This window comes from Phocoena phocoena, chromosome 18 (assembly GCF_963924675.1).
Source record: "Phocoena phocoena chromosome 18, mPhoPho1.1, whole genome shotgun sequence".
Taxonomy (NCBI): Eukaryota; Metazoa; Chordata; class Mammalia; order Artiodactyla; family Phocoenidae; genus Phocoena; species Phocoena phocoena.
Genome location: NC_089236.1, coordinates 12,048,449 through 12,066,814, shown reverse-complemented (window position 1 = coordinate 12,066,814; position 18,366 = coordinate 12,048,449). Strand labels below are relative to the sequence as shown.

The 18,366-nt window shown below is 40.2% G+C and overlaps 1 protein-coding gene across 1 annotated transcript in view; it reads left to right on the top strand.

Moving 5' to 3' along the window:
• Window positions 1-14,860, top strand: part of SOHLH2 (spermatogenesis and oogenesis specific basic helix-loop-helix 2) — a 39,124-nt gene extending 24,264 nt beyond the window's left edge. Inside the window, exons 7-11 of the mRNA XM_065896109.1 lie at window positions 7,433-7,580; window positions 7,765-7,856; window positions 8,835-8,956; window positions 13,107-13,363; window positions 14,840-14,860. Coding sequence (XP_065752181.1) covers window positions 7,433-7,580; window positions 7,765-7,856; window positions 8,835-8,956; window positions 13,107-13,363; window positions 14,840-14,860 — 640 coding nt within the window. The remainder of the gene's footprint in view (window positions 1-7,432; window positions 7,581-7,764; window positions 7,857-8,834; window positions 8,957-13,106; window positions 13,364-14,839) is intronic.
• Window positions 14,861-18,366: the final 3,506 nt, after the last annotated feature.

The window sequence follows — 18,366 nt, the reverse complement described above, 5'->3', positions numbered from 1 at the left end:
ACATAGGCAGAACACTCTTTGGCATAAATCACAGCATTCGTTGTTTGGGATCCGTCTCCTAGAGTAATGGAAATAAAAACAGAAATAAACAAATGGGACCTAATTAAACTTAAAAGCTTTTGCACAGCAAAGGAAACCATACACAAAATGAATAGACCACCTATGGACTGAGAGAAAATATTTGCAAATGATGCTACCGACAAGGGGTTAGTTTCCAAAATATACAAACAGCTCATACAGCTTAATATCAAAAAAACAAACAACCCAATCAAAAAATGGACAGAAGATCTAAATAGACATTTCTCCAAAGAAGACGTAACAGATGGCCAGCGGGCACATGAAAAGATGCTCAACATCCCTAATCATTAGAGAAATACAGATCAAAAACTACAATGAGGTATCACCTCACACCAGTCAGAGTGGCCATCATTAAAAAGTTTACAAACAATAAATGCTGGAGAGGGCGTGGAGAGAAAAGAAACCCTCTTACACTGTTGGTGGGAATGTAAGTTGGTGCAGCCACTATGGAGAACAGTGTGGAGGTTCCAGCAATCCCATTCCTGGGCATATATCTGGAGAAAACTCTACTTTGAAAATATACATGCACCCCAGTGTTCATAGCAGCACTATATACAATAGCCAAGACATGCAAGCAACCTAAATGTCCATCAACAGGTGAATGGATAAAGAAGGTGTGGGGTGTGTGTGTGTGTGTGTGTGTATGGTGGAATATTACTCAGCTATAAAAAGTGAAATAATGCCATTTGCAGCAACATGGATGGTCCTAGAGATTATCATATTAAGTGAAGTAAATCAGCTAAAGACAGATACGATATTACTTATACGTGGACTCTAAAATAATGATACAAATGAACTTATTTACAAATCAGAAATAGACTCACAGGCTTAGAAAACAAACTTATGGTTACCAAAGGGGATAGTGGAGAGGGGGAGAGATAACTTAGGAGTTTGGGATTAACAAACTGTGTCTTCTTTTAGTCTAAAATTAGATGACAATATCAGATTAAAATATCTGTAACTGTTGGTTGTTTTAACTCAAATTTTAGGTGTTTTTTTTTGGGGGGGGGGAGTAAAACAGGCTCTTCACTGTTTACAAAGTTATTTATGAGTTGCAAAAATTCTCTATGTTTTTCTCTGTATTACCATGTTTTTCTCCTGTACTCTTTCATTCATCTTGACTGCCACAATCAGACAGAAAGTACAAGAACACTTTGCTTTTGCACCTGTAGTGAAAACCTTAGCAGCAGACATAATCATTCCAGGTCTGTCAGATAAATGCATACTTTCGATATTTTAAATGTTCACCTTATCAGAATGATGTAATAATCACAAGTAGCAAGTGTTTATGTATTTGAAGCAAAAATTCACAAAATTAAAGGGACATATTGACAAGCATTGTTGGAGGTTTCACATCCCTCTCTCAGCAATTGATACAACAGCTGGACACCAAAAATCAGTCAGATATAGAAGGTGTGAGCCCTGTTGACCAGCTTGATCTGGTAGATGTATGTAAAACAGCATACCCAGCACAGCAGCGGAATACCCATTCTTTTCAAAGGCGTATGGTACATTCACTTAGATAAACCATGCTGGGGGGTATAGTACATTTCAGTACATTTAGAAAAGTTGAATTCACAAGGTGTATCTTCCTTGACTACAATTAAGTTAAATTAGAAGCCAATAAGAATTTGATATGAAGAAAAACCTCAAATATCTGGAAATTTAAGAACACACTCCTAAATAATCCATGGGTAAAAGAAAATAATCACAAGAAAAATCGGAAAATATTGCAAATTGAATGATTATGATAATAGAATATTTCAAAATTTGTGAGTTTCAGTTAAAGCAAAGCTTACGGCAAACATTATGCCTTTATTTTTTTAAAGTCTTTATTGATTTTGTTACAATATTGCTTCTGTCCTATGTTTGGTTTTTTGGCTGCAAGGCATGTGGGGTCTTAGTTCCCCGAGCAGGGATTAAACCCGCACCCCCTGCTTTGGAAGTCGAAGTATTAACCACTGGATTGCCAGGGAAGTCCCAACACTAGGGCTTTAAATGCTTATATTAGAAAAGGCAAAAGATCTAAAAATCAGTGACCTAAGGGTCCATTTTAAGGGGCTAGAAAAAGTAAAATGAAGTAAATCCAAAGTAAACAGAAAGGGGAGGGAGGCGGGCAGGTGAGGAGAGAGACAAAACATTTTACCAATATCATGAATGAAAGAGGAATTACCTCTACATATCCAATAAACATATAAAAGGGTATATTTTAAATAATTTTATGCCAATAAGTTCAACAACTTAGGTGAAATGGACAAATTTTTGAAAAACACAATTTACCAAAACTGATACTAGATGAAGCAGAAGATCTGAATAGCCCTCTATATTAAAGAAATTGAACTTATTAGAAAACAAAAAAAGTACCAAAGAGAAAACGCCAAACTCAGATGGTTTTACTGATGAATTCTGTTAAAAATCTAAAGAAGAGGTAATAACCAGTCTTAGATTTTACAGAAAATGGAGGGAGAACAGTTCCTAACCCATTTCCTGATGCCAACATAACCCTAAACCTGATAAAGATATTATAAAAAAAGAAAATTACAGACCAGTATCTCTCATGAACAGAGACATAAAAATACTTGACATAATTTTAACAAATTGAATGAAGTAATAGATAAAGATATAATGTATCGTGACCACACTGGGTTTATCCTAGAAAAGCAAGGCTGATGTAACATTCAAAAATCAATCGATATAATTCACCACATTAAACACAATGAAGGAGAAAACAATAGATTAACAGATTCTGAAAACTTATTTGACAACATAAGATTAAAAGACAAAAAACCAAGCTTCCAGCAAAATAGATATGGAAGAGAATTTCCTGAATCTGTTAAAGGGCATCTATGAAAAACCTATAGCTAACATTGTACTTAACGATGAGATTTTGACCATTTGTTCCTTAAAAAGATCTGGAACAAAGTAAGGTTGCCTATTCTTAGAAAGAAAGAAACAAAACTCTCTCATTTATAGATGGCATGATTGTTTATGTATAAAGTCCTAAGATCCTACAAAATAACTACTAGAACCAAAAGATGAATATAGCAAGGTCATAGGATATAAGGTCAGTGTACAAAAATCAATTGTATTTTTCTATATTAGCAGGGAACAATTGGAAAATGAAATAATTATATTGAAAATAGGGTTAAAAAGCCTTAGAATACTTAGGAACAAAAATACATAAAAGACATAATATCTGTACAGTGGTCACTCAAAATATTGCAGTGATAAACTAAAGAAAAACTAAATCATGCATTATACATAATTATGAATTAAAAGATTTATATTGTTAAGATGTCAGTTCTTGGGAATTCCCTGGTGGCGCAGTGGTTAAGAATCTGCCTGCCAATGCATGGGACAGGTTTGATCCCCGGTCCGGGGAGATCCTGCATGCCTTGGAGCAACTAAGCCCGTGTGCCACAACTGCTGAGCCTGTGCTGTAGAGCCCGCGAGCCACAACTACTGAGCCCGCACGCCCAGAGCCCATGCTCCACAACGAGAGAAGCCACCACAATGGGAAGCACGTGCATGGCAACAAAGAGTAGCCCCCGCTCGCCGCAACTAGAGGAAGCCTGTGTGCAGAAAAGGCCCAATGCAGCCAAAAAATAAATAAATTTACTGAAAACAAAGAAAAAAGATGTCAGCTCTCGCTAAATTGAAATGTAACTTTATTTAAATCTAAATAATTCAAATAGACTTTTTTGGGTAAAAATTGACAGTCTAATTCAAAAACTGTGTGGAAAGGACTGTGAATATGAAAGGACTTAGAATAAAGTAATCCTGAAAAAGTACAACAAAGTTGGAGCACTTAAGCGATCTGACTTCAGGACTTAGCATACAGCTACATTAATCAGCATTTTACTAACATGAAGGTTGACCAGTAGATAATGAAACACAATAGCCCACACATTATGGTCACTTGATTTTCAACAAATCACCAGGACAAACAACTTGGGAAACAAAAGTCATTTCTATAAATGGTGCTGGAACAACAGGATATCCATATGAAAAAAACAATGAAACTTGACCCCTTCCTCATACCATATAAAAATTAATTCAACATGAAGTATAGAGAGGGCTATCATATAAAGCTAAAACTATAACGCTTCTAGAATAGGACTGTTCAGTAGAACTTTCTGCAGTGTTAGAAATGGCCTATATCTGCGTCCAGTAAGGTAGCTGCTAGTCATATTATTATTTGAAATGTGGGTATTGTGACTTAGGAAATGAATTCAAATTTTTGTTTAATTTTTAATTAATTCATATTTAAATAGACTCATGTGGCTTATGGCTACTGTACTGAACACTATAGTTCTAGAAAAAAGCATAGGAGAATGTTTTTGCTAGCTGAGGGTAGGCGGCTGTTCCTTATGACACAGAAAGCAATAACTATAACAGAAAGAGTAGATGAATTAGGCTCATCAAAATTTACAGCTTTTTCTTTCATAAGACACTACTAAGAAAATAAATAGGCAAACTACAGACTGGGAGAAAATATTTGCAAAACAAATATATTGACAAAATACTGATATTAGGATATACAAAGAACTCTTAAAGTTCAATAATAGACCTACAGTCCAATTAAAATGGAGGTAAAGTATTCAGACAGACACTTCACAAAGGAAGGTAATACACAAGCCCAATAAGCAGCAGAAAAAATGCTTAAGGTACTTTGTTGTCATGGAAATGCAAATTAAAGCATGAGATACTACCACACATACCTCTGAAAGGCCAATATTTAAAAATTAAAACTGACAGTATTAAATGCTATCCAAGATGTGGAACAACAGGAATTCTCATACATGGATGGTGGGAGGGTAAATTGGTACTGTTTGGGGGAAAGTTCTGCTAGTTTCTTCTAAATTTGTAAAATAACCCTTCAATTCAATTCCTAGACATTTACCTAAGAGAAATAAAAACATACGTTCACAAAAAGATGTACAGAAGATCTTGCAGTTTTATTCATAATGATAAAAATAAGAAACAGCCAAAAGTGCTGATCGATAAAAGAATGGATAAATAAGCTGTGGCGTATTTATACTACGGAATACTGTTCCTCAATAAAAAGGAACAAAGCAGCCCCATGGATAAATCTCAAAAACATTATGCAGGTGAAAGAAACCTTACATAAAAGGACGCGTGCTGTGAGATTTGATTTCTACGTAGTTTAAGGAGAGACAAGAGTAATGTGAGATAGAAAAATATCAGAAATGTGGTTGCCTCTTATGGGGGATGAGACTGACCAAGAAGGAACATAAGGAACTTTCTGGGGTTATGAGAATGTTGATTAGGTAGTTTGTGTCACATAGTTTTGTACGTTTGTCAAAACTCATAGAATAGTACCCTTAAGATTGGTGCATTTTATTTTATGTAACTTTTACCCGAAAATAAAATAATTCGAACTGTAGCTATACGTTTAGGGGTTTAGTGTACTGAAGTCTACAACTTACTTTGAAATGCTTCAGTGCAATGAAATAGGTTGATGTGTATGGCCAGTGGGATGATTCATATATGACAAAGCATAGACAGTAAGTGTTCACCATAGACTCTAGGTAGTGGGTATATAAGTGTTCCCTGTACAAATTCTTAATTCTTTCAACTTTTAAGAATTAAGAAATCTTAATTCTGTCGATCTTCCTGTATGTTTGAACATTTTCCTAATGAATGTTGGAAAAATGTTTAATATGATCTTTCATTATAAAAGTGATATATGCCCCACAAAGATATTTGGAAAACGTAGAAAATTAAAGGAAGAAATAATATTTTCTATAGCCCAGCTATCCAGAAATAATGATTACTTGACGCTTTTGCTTTGTCTTTTTTTTTGCCTTATTTTTTCCTTAATGGCTATGATCATATGTTACATGCTGTCCTGTATCTTATACTTGTCTCCTATAGAAATATACTATTTTTTCCCCAGTAAGCTTTTTTTTTCTGTACGCGGGCCTCTCACTGTTGTGGTGTCTCCGCTGTGGAGCACAGGCTCCGGACGCGCAGGCTCAGCGGCAATGGCTCACGGGCCCAGCCGCTCCGCGGCATATGGGATCTTCCCCGACCGGGGCACGAACCCGTGTCCCCTGCATCGGCAGGCAGACTCCCAACCACTGCGCCACCAGGGGAGCCCCCCCAGTAAGCTTTATAACATATTTCCACTGCCAGATAATATATTCTACTGAGCTTACTTAAGCATCCACTCATTTTGTGTGTTTAAATTGTTTTTCCTGTTTTACTGATAGACTAATGGATGTCATTTTACAGGAAGTTTGTTCTGTGTTTGAGATCCTTGTAAGTGAAAGTACCATGTGGAAGGGTATATGAAGTTTCAGAGCCCATCATACACATGTCAAATTGTTGACTTTTCCATCCCTTTTACAGACTGATGCCTGAGACATCTCCACAGAACCCCCAGAGCTCCTCAAAGCCCAATTAAAATACCACCCACTGATCTGGAATATTTGAGTTATTCACTGGCTATGTGACAAAGTGGATTTTTAAAAATCCATTTATTTTTGTCATTCTAAGGTTCAGAGAGGTTTAGTAAGTTGCCAGAGGTCCCAGCTAGTAATGGGCAGAGCCACCCTTTGATCCCGTACATGTCAAGGCAGTATTCAGCGCAAAACGTGCTTAAGAATGCTTATTAACTGAACACATGGATAACTGAAGGTCACAAAGCCTGAGATCAATTTAGAGTTACATTTCCTATGTATTTCCCTTCAGAACTGTGAAAGACTTAGGTTAGTTTCTTTCTGATACGAGCCTGGATGACGTTCTGATTTGCATATTGGTTTATTTGTTCTGTCCATCTACCTACCTCATGTAAAGGAAGCAGGCTTCTGATTTTCCTTTGGCTCAGAACACAGGTGAAGCCCATGTATTCTAAGTTGCTAATTGCGTATTGTTGGAAATGTGGTCCAGGTCAGAGTGACATGAATATCCTGAGGACTCTTTCTTTGCCTTCCAGGCTTCTAGTGTGAATCACAAAAGGATTTATGTGTATGGTGTGTGATCCTCTCCTCTGAGGGATGCGTGCCTGTAGGTTTCCATAGGCAGCAGGGGTGTTCTCTGGTGTCCTCAGTGTCTGGGCATCCTGCACACTCACGGGGAAGAGTGAGCTGGGCTGCCATCAGCACAGACACTGTACTTGGCAGCAGTGTGAGCCGTGCCCCAGAAAGCTGTGATTCCAGGGGCTGTGGAGACTGCTGGCTTGTGGGGACATGGCCCTCCTCTAAAACGGAGACTAGAAATGCAGGGGCCGGTTCCTTTATAAACAAACTCAGAGGAGGGATTGGTCGTCCTTGTGCACAAGGAAGAAAACAGGCTAATTATTCCTTATTTATTACATTTGTCTGCTCAGAGAGCGAATCAAGTATTGCTGTGAGCAGCTGCGTACCCTGTTGCCGTATGTGAAGGAGAGAAAGAATGATGCAGCTTCGATTCTCGAGGCAACAGTTGACTACATGAAGTATGTCCGGGAGAAAATCCCTCCAGCCATCTTGGGCCAGGTAGTCAACTCTCAAGCCCTTGAATTTTATTCTCGCAGACAGTGCTTTAATGCTACAGTTTTATTTCTTTTATTTTTTATAGTTAGAAATGTGTGTGTGTGTGTGTGTGTGTGTGTGTATGAAAAAAATCTATAGCTATAGCTACCTAAGTAGATCTCAATCTCTTTCTCTCTTCATTTCTTAGATTACAGAAGTACTTCAGATCAATAGGAGGTTTTGTAAGAAACAACGAATGCCCATCCAGCTCTCCACCCCAGGCACGATTATGGCACCAAGGTATGATCATCTGAATCTTGTGAATCTGAGGTCGCCTTGTTATTTTCCTCTGGTACTAATGCTAGAAATGAGACAGGCACTGAACCCACCCGTAATGAGAACTAAATGGTACTGATGAACCTAGCTGCAGGGCAGGAATAAAGAGGTAGACATAGAGAATGGACTTGATGACGTGGGCTGGGAGGGTGAAGCTGGGGCTAAGTGAGAGTAGCATCAACTTATATGCACTACCGAATGTAAAATAGTTGGCTGGTGGGAAGCAGCCGCATAGCACAGGGAGATCAGCTCGGTGCTTTGTGATGACCTAGAGGGGTGGGATAGGGAGGGTGGGAGGGAGGCTCAAGAGGGAGGGGATATGGGGACATGTGTTTGCACATGGCTGATTCGCTTTGTTGTGCAACAGAAACTAACACGGTATTGTGAAGCGATTATGCTCCAATAAAGGTCTATTAAAAAAAAAGAATCAGTAAACTTTTCCCATTGCTGATGTGTATCATTTAATTACAGTGATAAAATATGTAATATTCTCAGGCCCACGATGCTTTTATCATTTGACTCTTTCTTCTTTTGTTGCTTCTTAAAATGGGGCTTTACGAGTAGTGCCTGTGGTGATTGACAGTGCAGTCAGGATGCGATAGATTCTAGCATTCCTCTGTCACCAGGGCAGTCCAGCCCCATTTTCAGGTGGGAGTCCTTAAAGACATTTCTAGTATAACAGGTGACGTGCCAGATGAACGCTTCCTTGTTTAAATTGATTAGAATGTGTACACCAAGAAAAACTCTAAAGGAGAAGTAAACCATTCCTCCGTATCCTAAAGAACCATCGAGTCCTCTTCTACAGTTTGTTCTTATATTTAATCCAGAGCATAGGCTCTGTCTGTGCTTTTTAGAAATTGAATGTAAGAAGAGCAGTTCAACTCAGCAATGTTCATATCATCTTCCTTGAGAAATGCCTAAAGAATGTTTTGTTTTTTTAAGAGAAAACAGTGTGTTGACAAGCACTTATTCACCTGTGAGAGGGATCAGATTCCTGGCTAATAAGCGCTTGAACGTGTACTCTGTTCCTGCCTCCGAGGCTCCCTTGGATGAAGCTGTGAGAGGTGAGCTCCGCCCACCGCCCTGTGCGGCCGTAGTGTGCATGGGCGCACGTGTGTGTCCTGCTCACCCTGGGCCTTCTGTGCAGGCACTGCCGTAACCAGGGGATGGAGCGTAGCTGGAAGATTACACCCTGAGTCCTTCGGTGCTGTCTGCTTGAAAGACACGGCTGGCCATTGGCATTTAAATAATGTTACCCCAGAAAGTGGGCTGAAAATTGACTCTCATTACCAGAAATCTCATCTTAATGATAGATGATGAGCACACTGATGACTATGTGTATTACTGAATAGAATCTAAAGGGAGGGAAGTATTCATATTAATTCAGTGCTAACAGTGTGCAGGCAGACCTCAGAAATACCGTGAGTCCTGTTCCAGACCACTGCAATAAAGCGAATATCGCAATAGGGTCACACGTGTTTTGGTTTCTCAGTGCATATAAAAGTTATGTTTACACACTATCGTAGTCTATTAAGTATGTAATACATATGTCTCAAATATTACTGTACATGCCTTAATTTAAAAATATGTCATTGCTTTAAAATGCTAGCCATCGTCTGAGCCTCCAGCAAGTGGTAGTTGTAACATCAAAGATCACTGATCACCAGCTGGTGCTTTGTGACCGCCTGGAGTGGTGGGACGGGGAGGGTGGGAAGGAGGGAGACGCAAGAGGGAAGAGATATGGGAACATGTGTATATGTGTGGCTGATTCACTTTGTTATAAAGCAGAGACTAACACACCATTGTAAAGCAATTATACTCCAATAAAGATTAAAAAAAAAATTCTAACATCATCTGACAATGCAAGGTTGCCACAAACCTTCAATTTGTTTTTAAAAAAAAAAAACAACTCTTCAAAACACAATGGAAGTACAATAAAGCAAAGCACAGTAAAGTGAGATATGCCTGTATAAAAATATTAAACATATTTTTAGTAAGGAACATGGATTCACATCACACCTAGGAAGGTTGAAGCATACCTTTGAAAATCCTGAAACAACCGAAATAATAAAGCGATTCCCTTACAACCTGAAATCAAAAAAAAAAAATCAGTGATCACAGATCACTGTAACAAATATGCTAGTAATGAAAAGGTTTAAGATATTGTGGGAATTAGCAACATGTGACACAGAGACATAAAGGGAGCAAATGCTGTTGGAAAAACGGCACCAATAGACTCACTTGAGGTAGGGTTGCCACACACCTTCAATTTGTAAAAAAACAGAGTGTCTGGAAGTGCAATAAAACAAGGTCTGCCTGTACTGAGCATTTACCGTATTAATTGATTTACCTCCTTTGTGTCTTTGCTCAGTTGTCACCTTCTCAGTGAGTCTTTCTCAACCACCCAATTAAAACCGCACACTCCTTCCCAGCATCACGTAATACGTGGGACTCCTTATCCACTCCCTCTGCTGTATTTGTCTTCACAGCACTGTTCTCCTTCTAATATTCTTTTCTTGCCTATTTTTTTATTGCCTGTCTTCTGCCACTAGAATATCAACTCCACAAGGACAGGGATTTTTTTTTTTTTTTTTTTTTTTTGCCTCTTTTGTTCATTGCTGTATCTCTAGTACCTAGAACAATGACCAGCTCACAGTAGGTGATCAAGAAACATTCATTATATGAATATTCCATTGTGAATATTCAATGTTTACCTACTGGGAGGCATTTTCGTTATTTGTATTATAAAGTCTAGGCATGCCCATGTGCTTGTACAAATAAGAAGATGGAAAAAAAGCAGAGCCACAGTAAAAGCACACAGCTGCCAGCTCGTGACTTCTAGTACATATTCCCAAAGGTTATTCTTCACTGAGAAGCCAGTAGGTTAGGGAGCACGTAACCTGCGTGTTAGGTGCTGATGACCAGAGGCCCTACCATCTCCTCCCCCTGCCTGAGTCTGAGGTCACCTTTCTACTGGTTTCCTCGAGGGGATTCCACTGCCTCATGTCAGCACCTCCCTGTGCTGGGAATGCCCCTTCCCACGCTCTGCCTGGCTCACCCCCAGTCATGGCTTAGTTGTCAGCTTAAATGTTTCTGCCTCAAAGATGGGGACACGAGGACAGACATGGTGCAGTTCTTGTTCTTAGGGAGCTCGCAAATGAGCAGCAGACAGGGTCATAAAGTAAAATATGATTCGTGTGTTATTTTAAGTGCTGTCGTCGAGGTACCATGCACATTATGGGGACATTGTGGAAACAACGGGAACAAACGAGGTTACGGGGGATGGTGTCTAAAGTCAAAAGAGAAAGGGTCTCCAAATAGGACATTGCCCTCCGTGTTCATGTAATCAACCTCAGGGTATTTATTCGTCAATTTAGACTTTTTTCCTGACTTAGAGGAGAGGGAAGGAGAATAGAAAAAAAAGTAGCCATGAGCCATGGTTAATCTACTTAAAGTAGCTATGGTTGAATGTCACAAAGAATGATTCAATCAGCCCAGATTAAATCAGATAGGGGTCAGGCCACAGGTGTATGCCTGTCAGTGTTACTTCTTATACACACAGTACTTCTGCATTTTCACTATTCATATCCTGCAGAAACTCTGAAACACTCTTGTGACGGTAGTGAGTTCAGGCCTTTCTGTGTCGCAGGATCTCTTGGTTTTGCATCACGTAAAATGACTGTTCTTGGGAAGAAACAAATCCACTAGGACCATAGGCTTATGTCAGGTTCAGACTGGACAAGACCTTGAAGGTCACTGAGTCAAAACCCCTACTTCAATTTTATTTATATACATTTTTCCATTTGAAAAGCAGTATTAGTCCTTTACTAAAACCCAGCTAAGATAATAACTATTCATTTTTAAATGTATTCCCTTCAAGTCTTTTTCTATATATATTTTCTGTGGTAACACTACAGTCGTAATCATATTGGATCTCCAATTTTGTCTCTGGCTTTTTTACTTAACGTGTGTCCTGCACACTTGAATTTTGTATTATGCAGCCCTCAGCACCATTGTAATGGTTTTAGTAGTTTATCAAGCGATTTATAGAATAGTTTTCTTAGTTGGCCTCCTGTTGCTACATTTAGTGTTTGCAGTTTTGTGGGGAGAGTGATTTTATGCATAATATGATAGTAAATATTTCCCTGTAGATTTTTCTGTATTTTGGACTTTTCCTTGGCCTGGATACTTGGAAGTGAGTGACGAGTGAGTTAGGGAACGTGAGCACATGCACAGCTGGTCATGCGTGCTGCCAAATGGTTTTTGAAAGAGGACTGGAACAGTTGAAATCAGTTAAGTCTTTCAGATTTCACTTTCACCACCTAGGCCGGTAAATTGAAGGCTGGAGAAGTTAAATGGCCACCTGAAGTCCCCTGGTTTCTGTGCTAAATCTGACCTGTAACCCAGAAGTGCTGATGTTGGTCAACATTAGACTTCCTTAGGCTGCCTTTACTTGTCCTTTTTCACAAGTCTCTACACTTTTGCCGAAATGATTTTTCACAAATATTCCAGATACATTTGTATTTAAAGTAGACATAAAGCTATGTTCCTTTGCCTTTATTCCTATCAGTATCCAGAAGAAAATAAATAGGTGTTCAGGGAAGTCGCTGGCCGTCCAGTGGTTTGGACTCGGTGCTTCCACTGCAGGGGGCATGAGCTTGAGCCCTGGTCAGGGAGATCCCTCAAGCCACACAGCGCGGCCAGAAAATTTAAAAACAGAACAAGGTATTCCCGATATTGAGATTACATTGTTAACATTCGTTATATATTAAAAAAATTTTTCTGCCTTCTAGTTACTGCACAGAATATAGCTATATAACAATATAACCCACTTCACTCATAGAAAATCAGTGACCAAACTTTATTTGTGGCTGGATGGAGTTCTTCTTTCCAGCATTCTCCCATGCTTCATAGGGATGATCACAGTTTTTATGATGGCGAGACAGGTGCATGCACACACAATGGCATAGAGGTATGATGCTTCTCCAAAATCTGTCTCTTAGTGACATGTGGACACTGATTTATAGTGTGTGTATCGCTCCAAATGCCACTGCCAGAAAGTTCACTTTGTTTTTACATCAGCATTTGAGTATAGCAGTAGTTTTAAGTTTGTACCATGAGGAAATGAAATAGAGGACAATGTATTTCAAATATAGTAGTTCAGGGTTACTGATTTGCATCTACTGATGGATACTTGCTTTATTTTTATTAAAGGTCAGTCGCGCTCTGCGTCAGAGAACACTACTGGCGCCGTGTGTAAAACCCGAATCCCCAGCACAGCTCACTCTCTTAATTCCTTCTGTGGTGTCAGATACTATTCTAAAGTCGTCCCTTCCTATGATGCCGCTGCCGTAACAAATCAGAACATTTCGGTACATTTTCCAACAGCTGTGCCCAAAGTCTCGAAGTTTCTTCCTCAGCACTGCAATTCTGTGTTGGGCCAGGCGTGCACAGCACACCCCAACTGTCTGGTAAGTCTTCTGGGGTCTGTGGGTCAGGCTGGGCTCTTTCATCCCAGCCAGCAGGAGCCCCTGGCCTGCGTTTTGTTGTTCATGCTCTGGTTAGAAACCTCATCGCCTGGCACCGGGGGAGTCAGCCCAGGCTCTGGTTCCCCGTGCCGCCCCACTGCTCTCTCCATATCCAGAGCTGGTGAATCTGGACGTGGCTCCGCTGCTATGACTGGAAGTGACCAGGCGGAACCTAATCTCCTCTAGAGCCCCTCCTCGCTACCCCCGCCCAACCCCGCTTTCTAGGGTGCCACCTCCCATTCCACCAGCCGCACCCTCCACTGGCACTGTGGCTCGCTGCTGATTTCTCTCTTAGGCCGGCACCAGTCACACACCCTATGACAGCCTGTTCTTGTGACACCAACCAGGCCGATTTCAGATCCCAGGTGTCCTCATAGCACAGATACTTATTGAGCACCCACTGTGTTCTAGCATTGTGCTAACCACCGGAAATGTAGTATCTAAAGATAGACCACAATCCCTGCCCTCATGAGGCCTGAGTCTCACAGGGAAGCGGGCATAGAAGCAGACAGTCATGAAGCGCATTGGCGCGCATAGGAGGAGACCCTCGTGTCTATAGGGTAATACGGGTGTGGGCAAGGATTGGGACTGCTTACCCCTGGAGGAAGTACTGTGTGAGCTGAGATCCAAAGAGTAAGAGTTAGCCCAGTGGAGAGGTTAGGAGTTGGGAGTGAGGAAGGGAAAAGCATTCCAGGCGGATGGATCAGCATGGATTAGGAGTTGGGAGTGAGGAAGGGAAAAGCATTCCAGCATGGATCAGTGGTATCTTCATTTTTGGGAAGAATTGTCCAATTCTAGAGGAAGACCTGAACTTGACTGGCCTGCTTAGAATGGACTCTGATAGCCTTAATATAATTATTGATACTTTTGCATATTAATAATAGTTACCATGTTTTGAGCACTCAATAGGTAATGTGCCAGATACCCTACGTACTTAATGTGGGTGATCTAATGAATCTTTGACACAGTCATTGAGGTAGGGACATCTATAAAGTGGGAATAATAGTGACTTTCCCAAAAAACATTTATGAGAAGAATGTTTGAAAGAGCATTAGAAAGAAATTTTAAAATATGAAGTATCTACAGATATAATACTGTTACTAATGGTCATTAGTATACCAGCGGGAAAACCAGAGTAAATGAAAAAAAAAAAAAGATTGCAATATTATTTTTTTAATTGTGACCTACCCTCACTGTATGTAGTTTTTTCGGAGAATTGTTACAACAATGTATAATTACTTTTAGTAACTATGAATAATACCTATTTTAAAACCTGTAGTGTATTCACCCAAGGAGTTCATGGTTTTACAAATTATTTCCTATTGCTTGAGGACATAGAAAATGTATTTGTGACATTATGAGTAAGAACAGGCCAGGATTCAATTAATGTTTTTTTTTTTTTTTTTTTCACCTTTGCAGCAACAGTTTTGGGCGTATTAATAGCACATGTTTGAAATTCACACTCTAGACCACCTATTGGGTGCCGTTTGACAATACGGGAAGAATGGAACAAAGAATGATCTTGAAAGCTACACCCAGAGACCTCATATCAAAAGGGTTTGCATTGTATGGCTTCTGATAAATGTGCTCAAAGCTTCTGCAGTCAGAAAGACAGGCAGCAAAAGTGCTAGCCATAGGTTTTTACTTATCTTCACACATACTTGGATCTCCCCCAACCCAGGTGCTACAAGAACAAACGGCCTAGGTGAGCTAGACTCTTTTGTTTTTTTTTTTCTCAAAAAATATTCCACAATTTATGCAAAAGATACATGATAAAGAAGATCCACGTAGACTGGGTAAAGTGCATTGGTGTCACTAAGTACAGATGTTGCAACTTGATTCTTATTTTTAGTATCACTGTGAATTACTGTCACTTATTTCTAGGTGGTATCTTTTCCAGATTTGACATTTTAGAGAGCTTCCTTGGCTATTCACTATTCAAACTCAGATACCATAGTTTGAGAGAGGCGTTTACCTCCTCACTTGACTACTAATGAGTACATCGACATGTTTGTTTTTGCATTTCACCATCCCTTGAGTGAAATGATAGCTAATAGGTAAATTTTTCTTTCTGGCTCTTTAGTTACAGACTAGCAGGCCTTTCTTTGTTTTTCATCTCCTTCTTCCTATGGGTATCAGAAAAGATTGCTGAAAATAAGGGGAGAAAAATGTTTGTTTTATATTTCAATAAAATGTTCTTATGCATAATATAAGTATTATTGTTAAAGAAAATATTCAGTTCTGACCCTCAAAACGGTAACCCATTTTTGTTCTGTTTAATAAATATGTGTTCCCTCTTTTAGTAGTACTGTGTAGGGACTTTAATTTTACAAGATTTTTGAGGATTTGGAAAATTACTTTTGGCATAGCCAAATTTTCATGTTAAATTGTATAACTTTTCTTTGAGGATGGCATGGTGATGGAATTTATAGATGTTTGACAAACTTGATAAAGGAACTAGAAGTTTCCAACTAAGATTCTATGCTTATTATTATAAATGTGTGCTCGACTCTTGCCTTTGGGGGTAGTAATGGCTTTGACATTGTAGGAGAACCTGTTGAGGTATTTTGAGTATTTTGGGATGACTTCATATGTTCACAGCTGGTCTTAATTTCTACTGGGACTTTTTCTTTGCATCAGCGTTTTCCTGAATTCACATGTGGACCATGAGACACAGCCTGTGGCTGGGAATTCTACCTAGAGAGGTGACCCACAGATCCTGTCTACCTTTTTCCTTTCAACATGAAGAGGAGACTACCAACCAGATCAGTCTTTTTTTTCAACGCTGGTTCCCATGATCCTGAACTTCATGCAAATGTCCAAATTCATTTTTAATACCAGAATTTTAGTTTTAATAAATTATGCTCTTCGAGGTCAGTTCAGCTCTCAGCCGGGGAGGAAAGGTTAGTTGGGCCTCAGCCTGTAAAGAAGAACACACTTTTCCTTTGTAAAATCAGGTTGACCGGTCATGAGACAGTTGCAGTGTTGTTTTCACAATGAAAAGGTGCAAAGAGTTTGTCTAGAAAAGTTGGCAGCTTGCAGTTTTCACAGTGGTGGTTCTAGCAGCCCCTGTCCCTATCCAAACAGGGAGTAGGGGCAGAAGCAAATATTTATGGAGCCCTTTCTGTGGCTTAGGCAAATTATGAGACATATCCTCGAGGGAGAGGAACTTGGCCTTACTTGTTTCTAGACCCTCATTGTCAGCCGTCTTGCTGGCTGGCTGGCGGGCTGGATGTACACGTGCTTGGATGGGTACCTGGGGGAATGAGGACCCAAGAGGAAGGAGGCGTCTGAACATGGGTGGTGATTATGAGAAAGGAAAGGGGGGGGACGTGGTCAAGCCCTTAGGGACCCGTTTGAGGTCAAGAGGGAAGGAAGAGTGGAAGTAGATATTTGGCCATCCATCACTGTAGTTTTTATTGAGAGTGTATCACTACTCTGTATACACTTATTTCCTACCCCTCACCATACTTTTCTAATATATGAGTTGTATGGTCTCCCAGCATAGCAGAAATGGCAGTCATTGGTAGTGTTTATAAACAAACTGTTGTGTGTTCAGTGGAGAACATGCAAATGTTGAACACCTCAAAAATCATTCAGCTATTTATTAATTTGTTCAGTAACTATTTGGCAGGCATTGTCTTAAATGCTGGGAAAACAACTATATATATGACATCGTCTTTTTAACTTTTTTTGTCTAGGAGCTTAAAGTTTACTGGGAGAGACAGGTAGGCTGGAACTGCAGTAGAGTTTGGTGAGTGCTATGTGGGAGGAGAATATGAAGTACTAAAAAGCAACACCCACACCATTCTGGGGATTCATGGGAGGTTTTAGGGGTAGTGACGTTTGCGCTATCCTCCTTTCTGAAACTGGTGGTAACAGTACCTGCCTCTTAAGGTTGTTGTGAAGATTAAATGAGATAATACATGTGAAAGCTCTTAGAACAGTGTCTGGTGCATAGGAAGCATTTAACACACGTTATTATCATTATCATCATCATATCATCATCGCCACCACAATTATAACAATGATTAAGCTGAGATTTTAAGGACCAGTAGGCATAAACTAAGCCAAGAGGTGGAGATTTGGGGACTGGTTAGGGAGATAAGTTTTCAGGCAGAGAGAACTGTAATTGCAAAGGACAGGACGAAGGAAAGGACAAAATTGTCCTTTGTAATTGCAAAGGACAGGACGGAGGAAAGGACAGCATAACGCTTTTGGAGAAGTGAAGGTAATTCCACAGTGGCTGTGCAGAGAGTTCAGGTGTGGGGTGGAGGAGGGATGGAGCAGGGAGATAGGCGGGAGCAGAGAGAGACAGGCAAGGGCCACGTGACACTGCCCTCTTGGAACTTTAAACAGTTCTTTTGTTGCTGTCATGGTATTGACATCATCAGATATGCATTTTAGGGTGAGCACTCTGGCTTTGGTGAGTTAAAGGCAGAATGAATCGAAGGGGGCTTAAAGCACCTCGGGGGAAGGAGTGGCCGTTCCAGTAATTCAGACAAGAGATGGCCCGAAATACGTCATTGGCTGTGGGGATGAAGAGAAGAGGCAAATCTGGTCGATATTAAGGGGGCAGAATTAACAAGAGTAGGTAGATGATCCAATACAGGGGTGGTGAATAAGGGCAAAGTAGTAAGGGTAACACCCAGGTTTCTGGCTTCGGTCGCGGGACAGACCATATTGACGTTCACTGGGGGAGCACAAGGAGAAGAGCATTTGGAGGGATGGCGCTGGATGATGACAGTTTCACCTGGGAACGTGCTGCATTGGGTGCGTGGGGGGTAGCCTAGTGGAAGCAGCTAGAACGCACGCAGATCTGTGCAGTGCAGGCGGGGGCTCTGGGTGAGAGATGACGCAGTTTAGGGCATCGTCAGCCAGGGGTGGGGGAATGTTGAAGAGGGTGATTCAGTCATTAAATGATGGGGTGATCCGCAAGGGCCTTC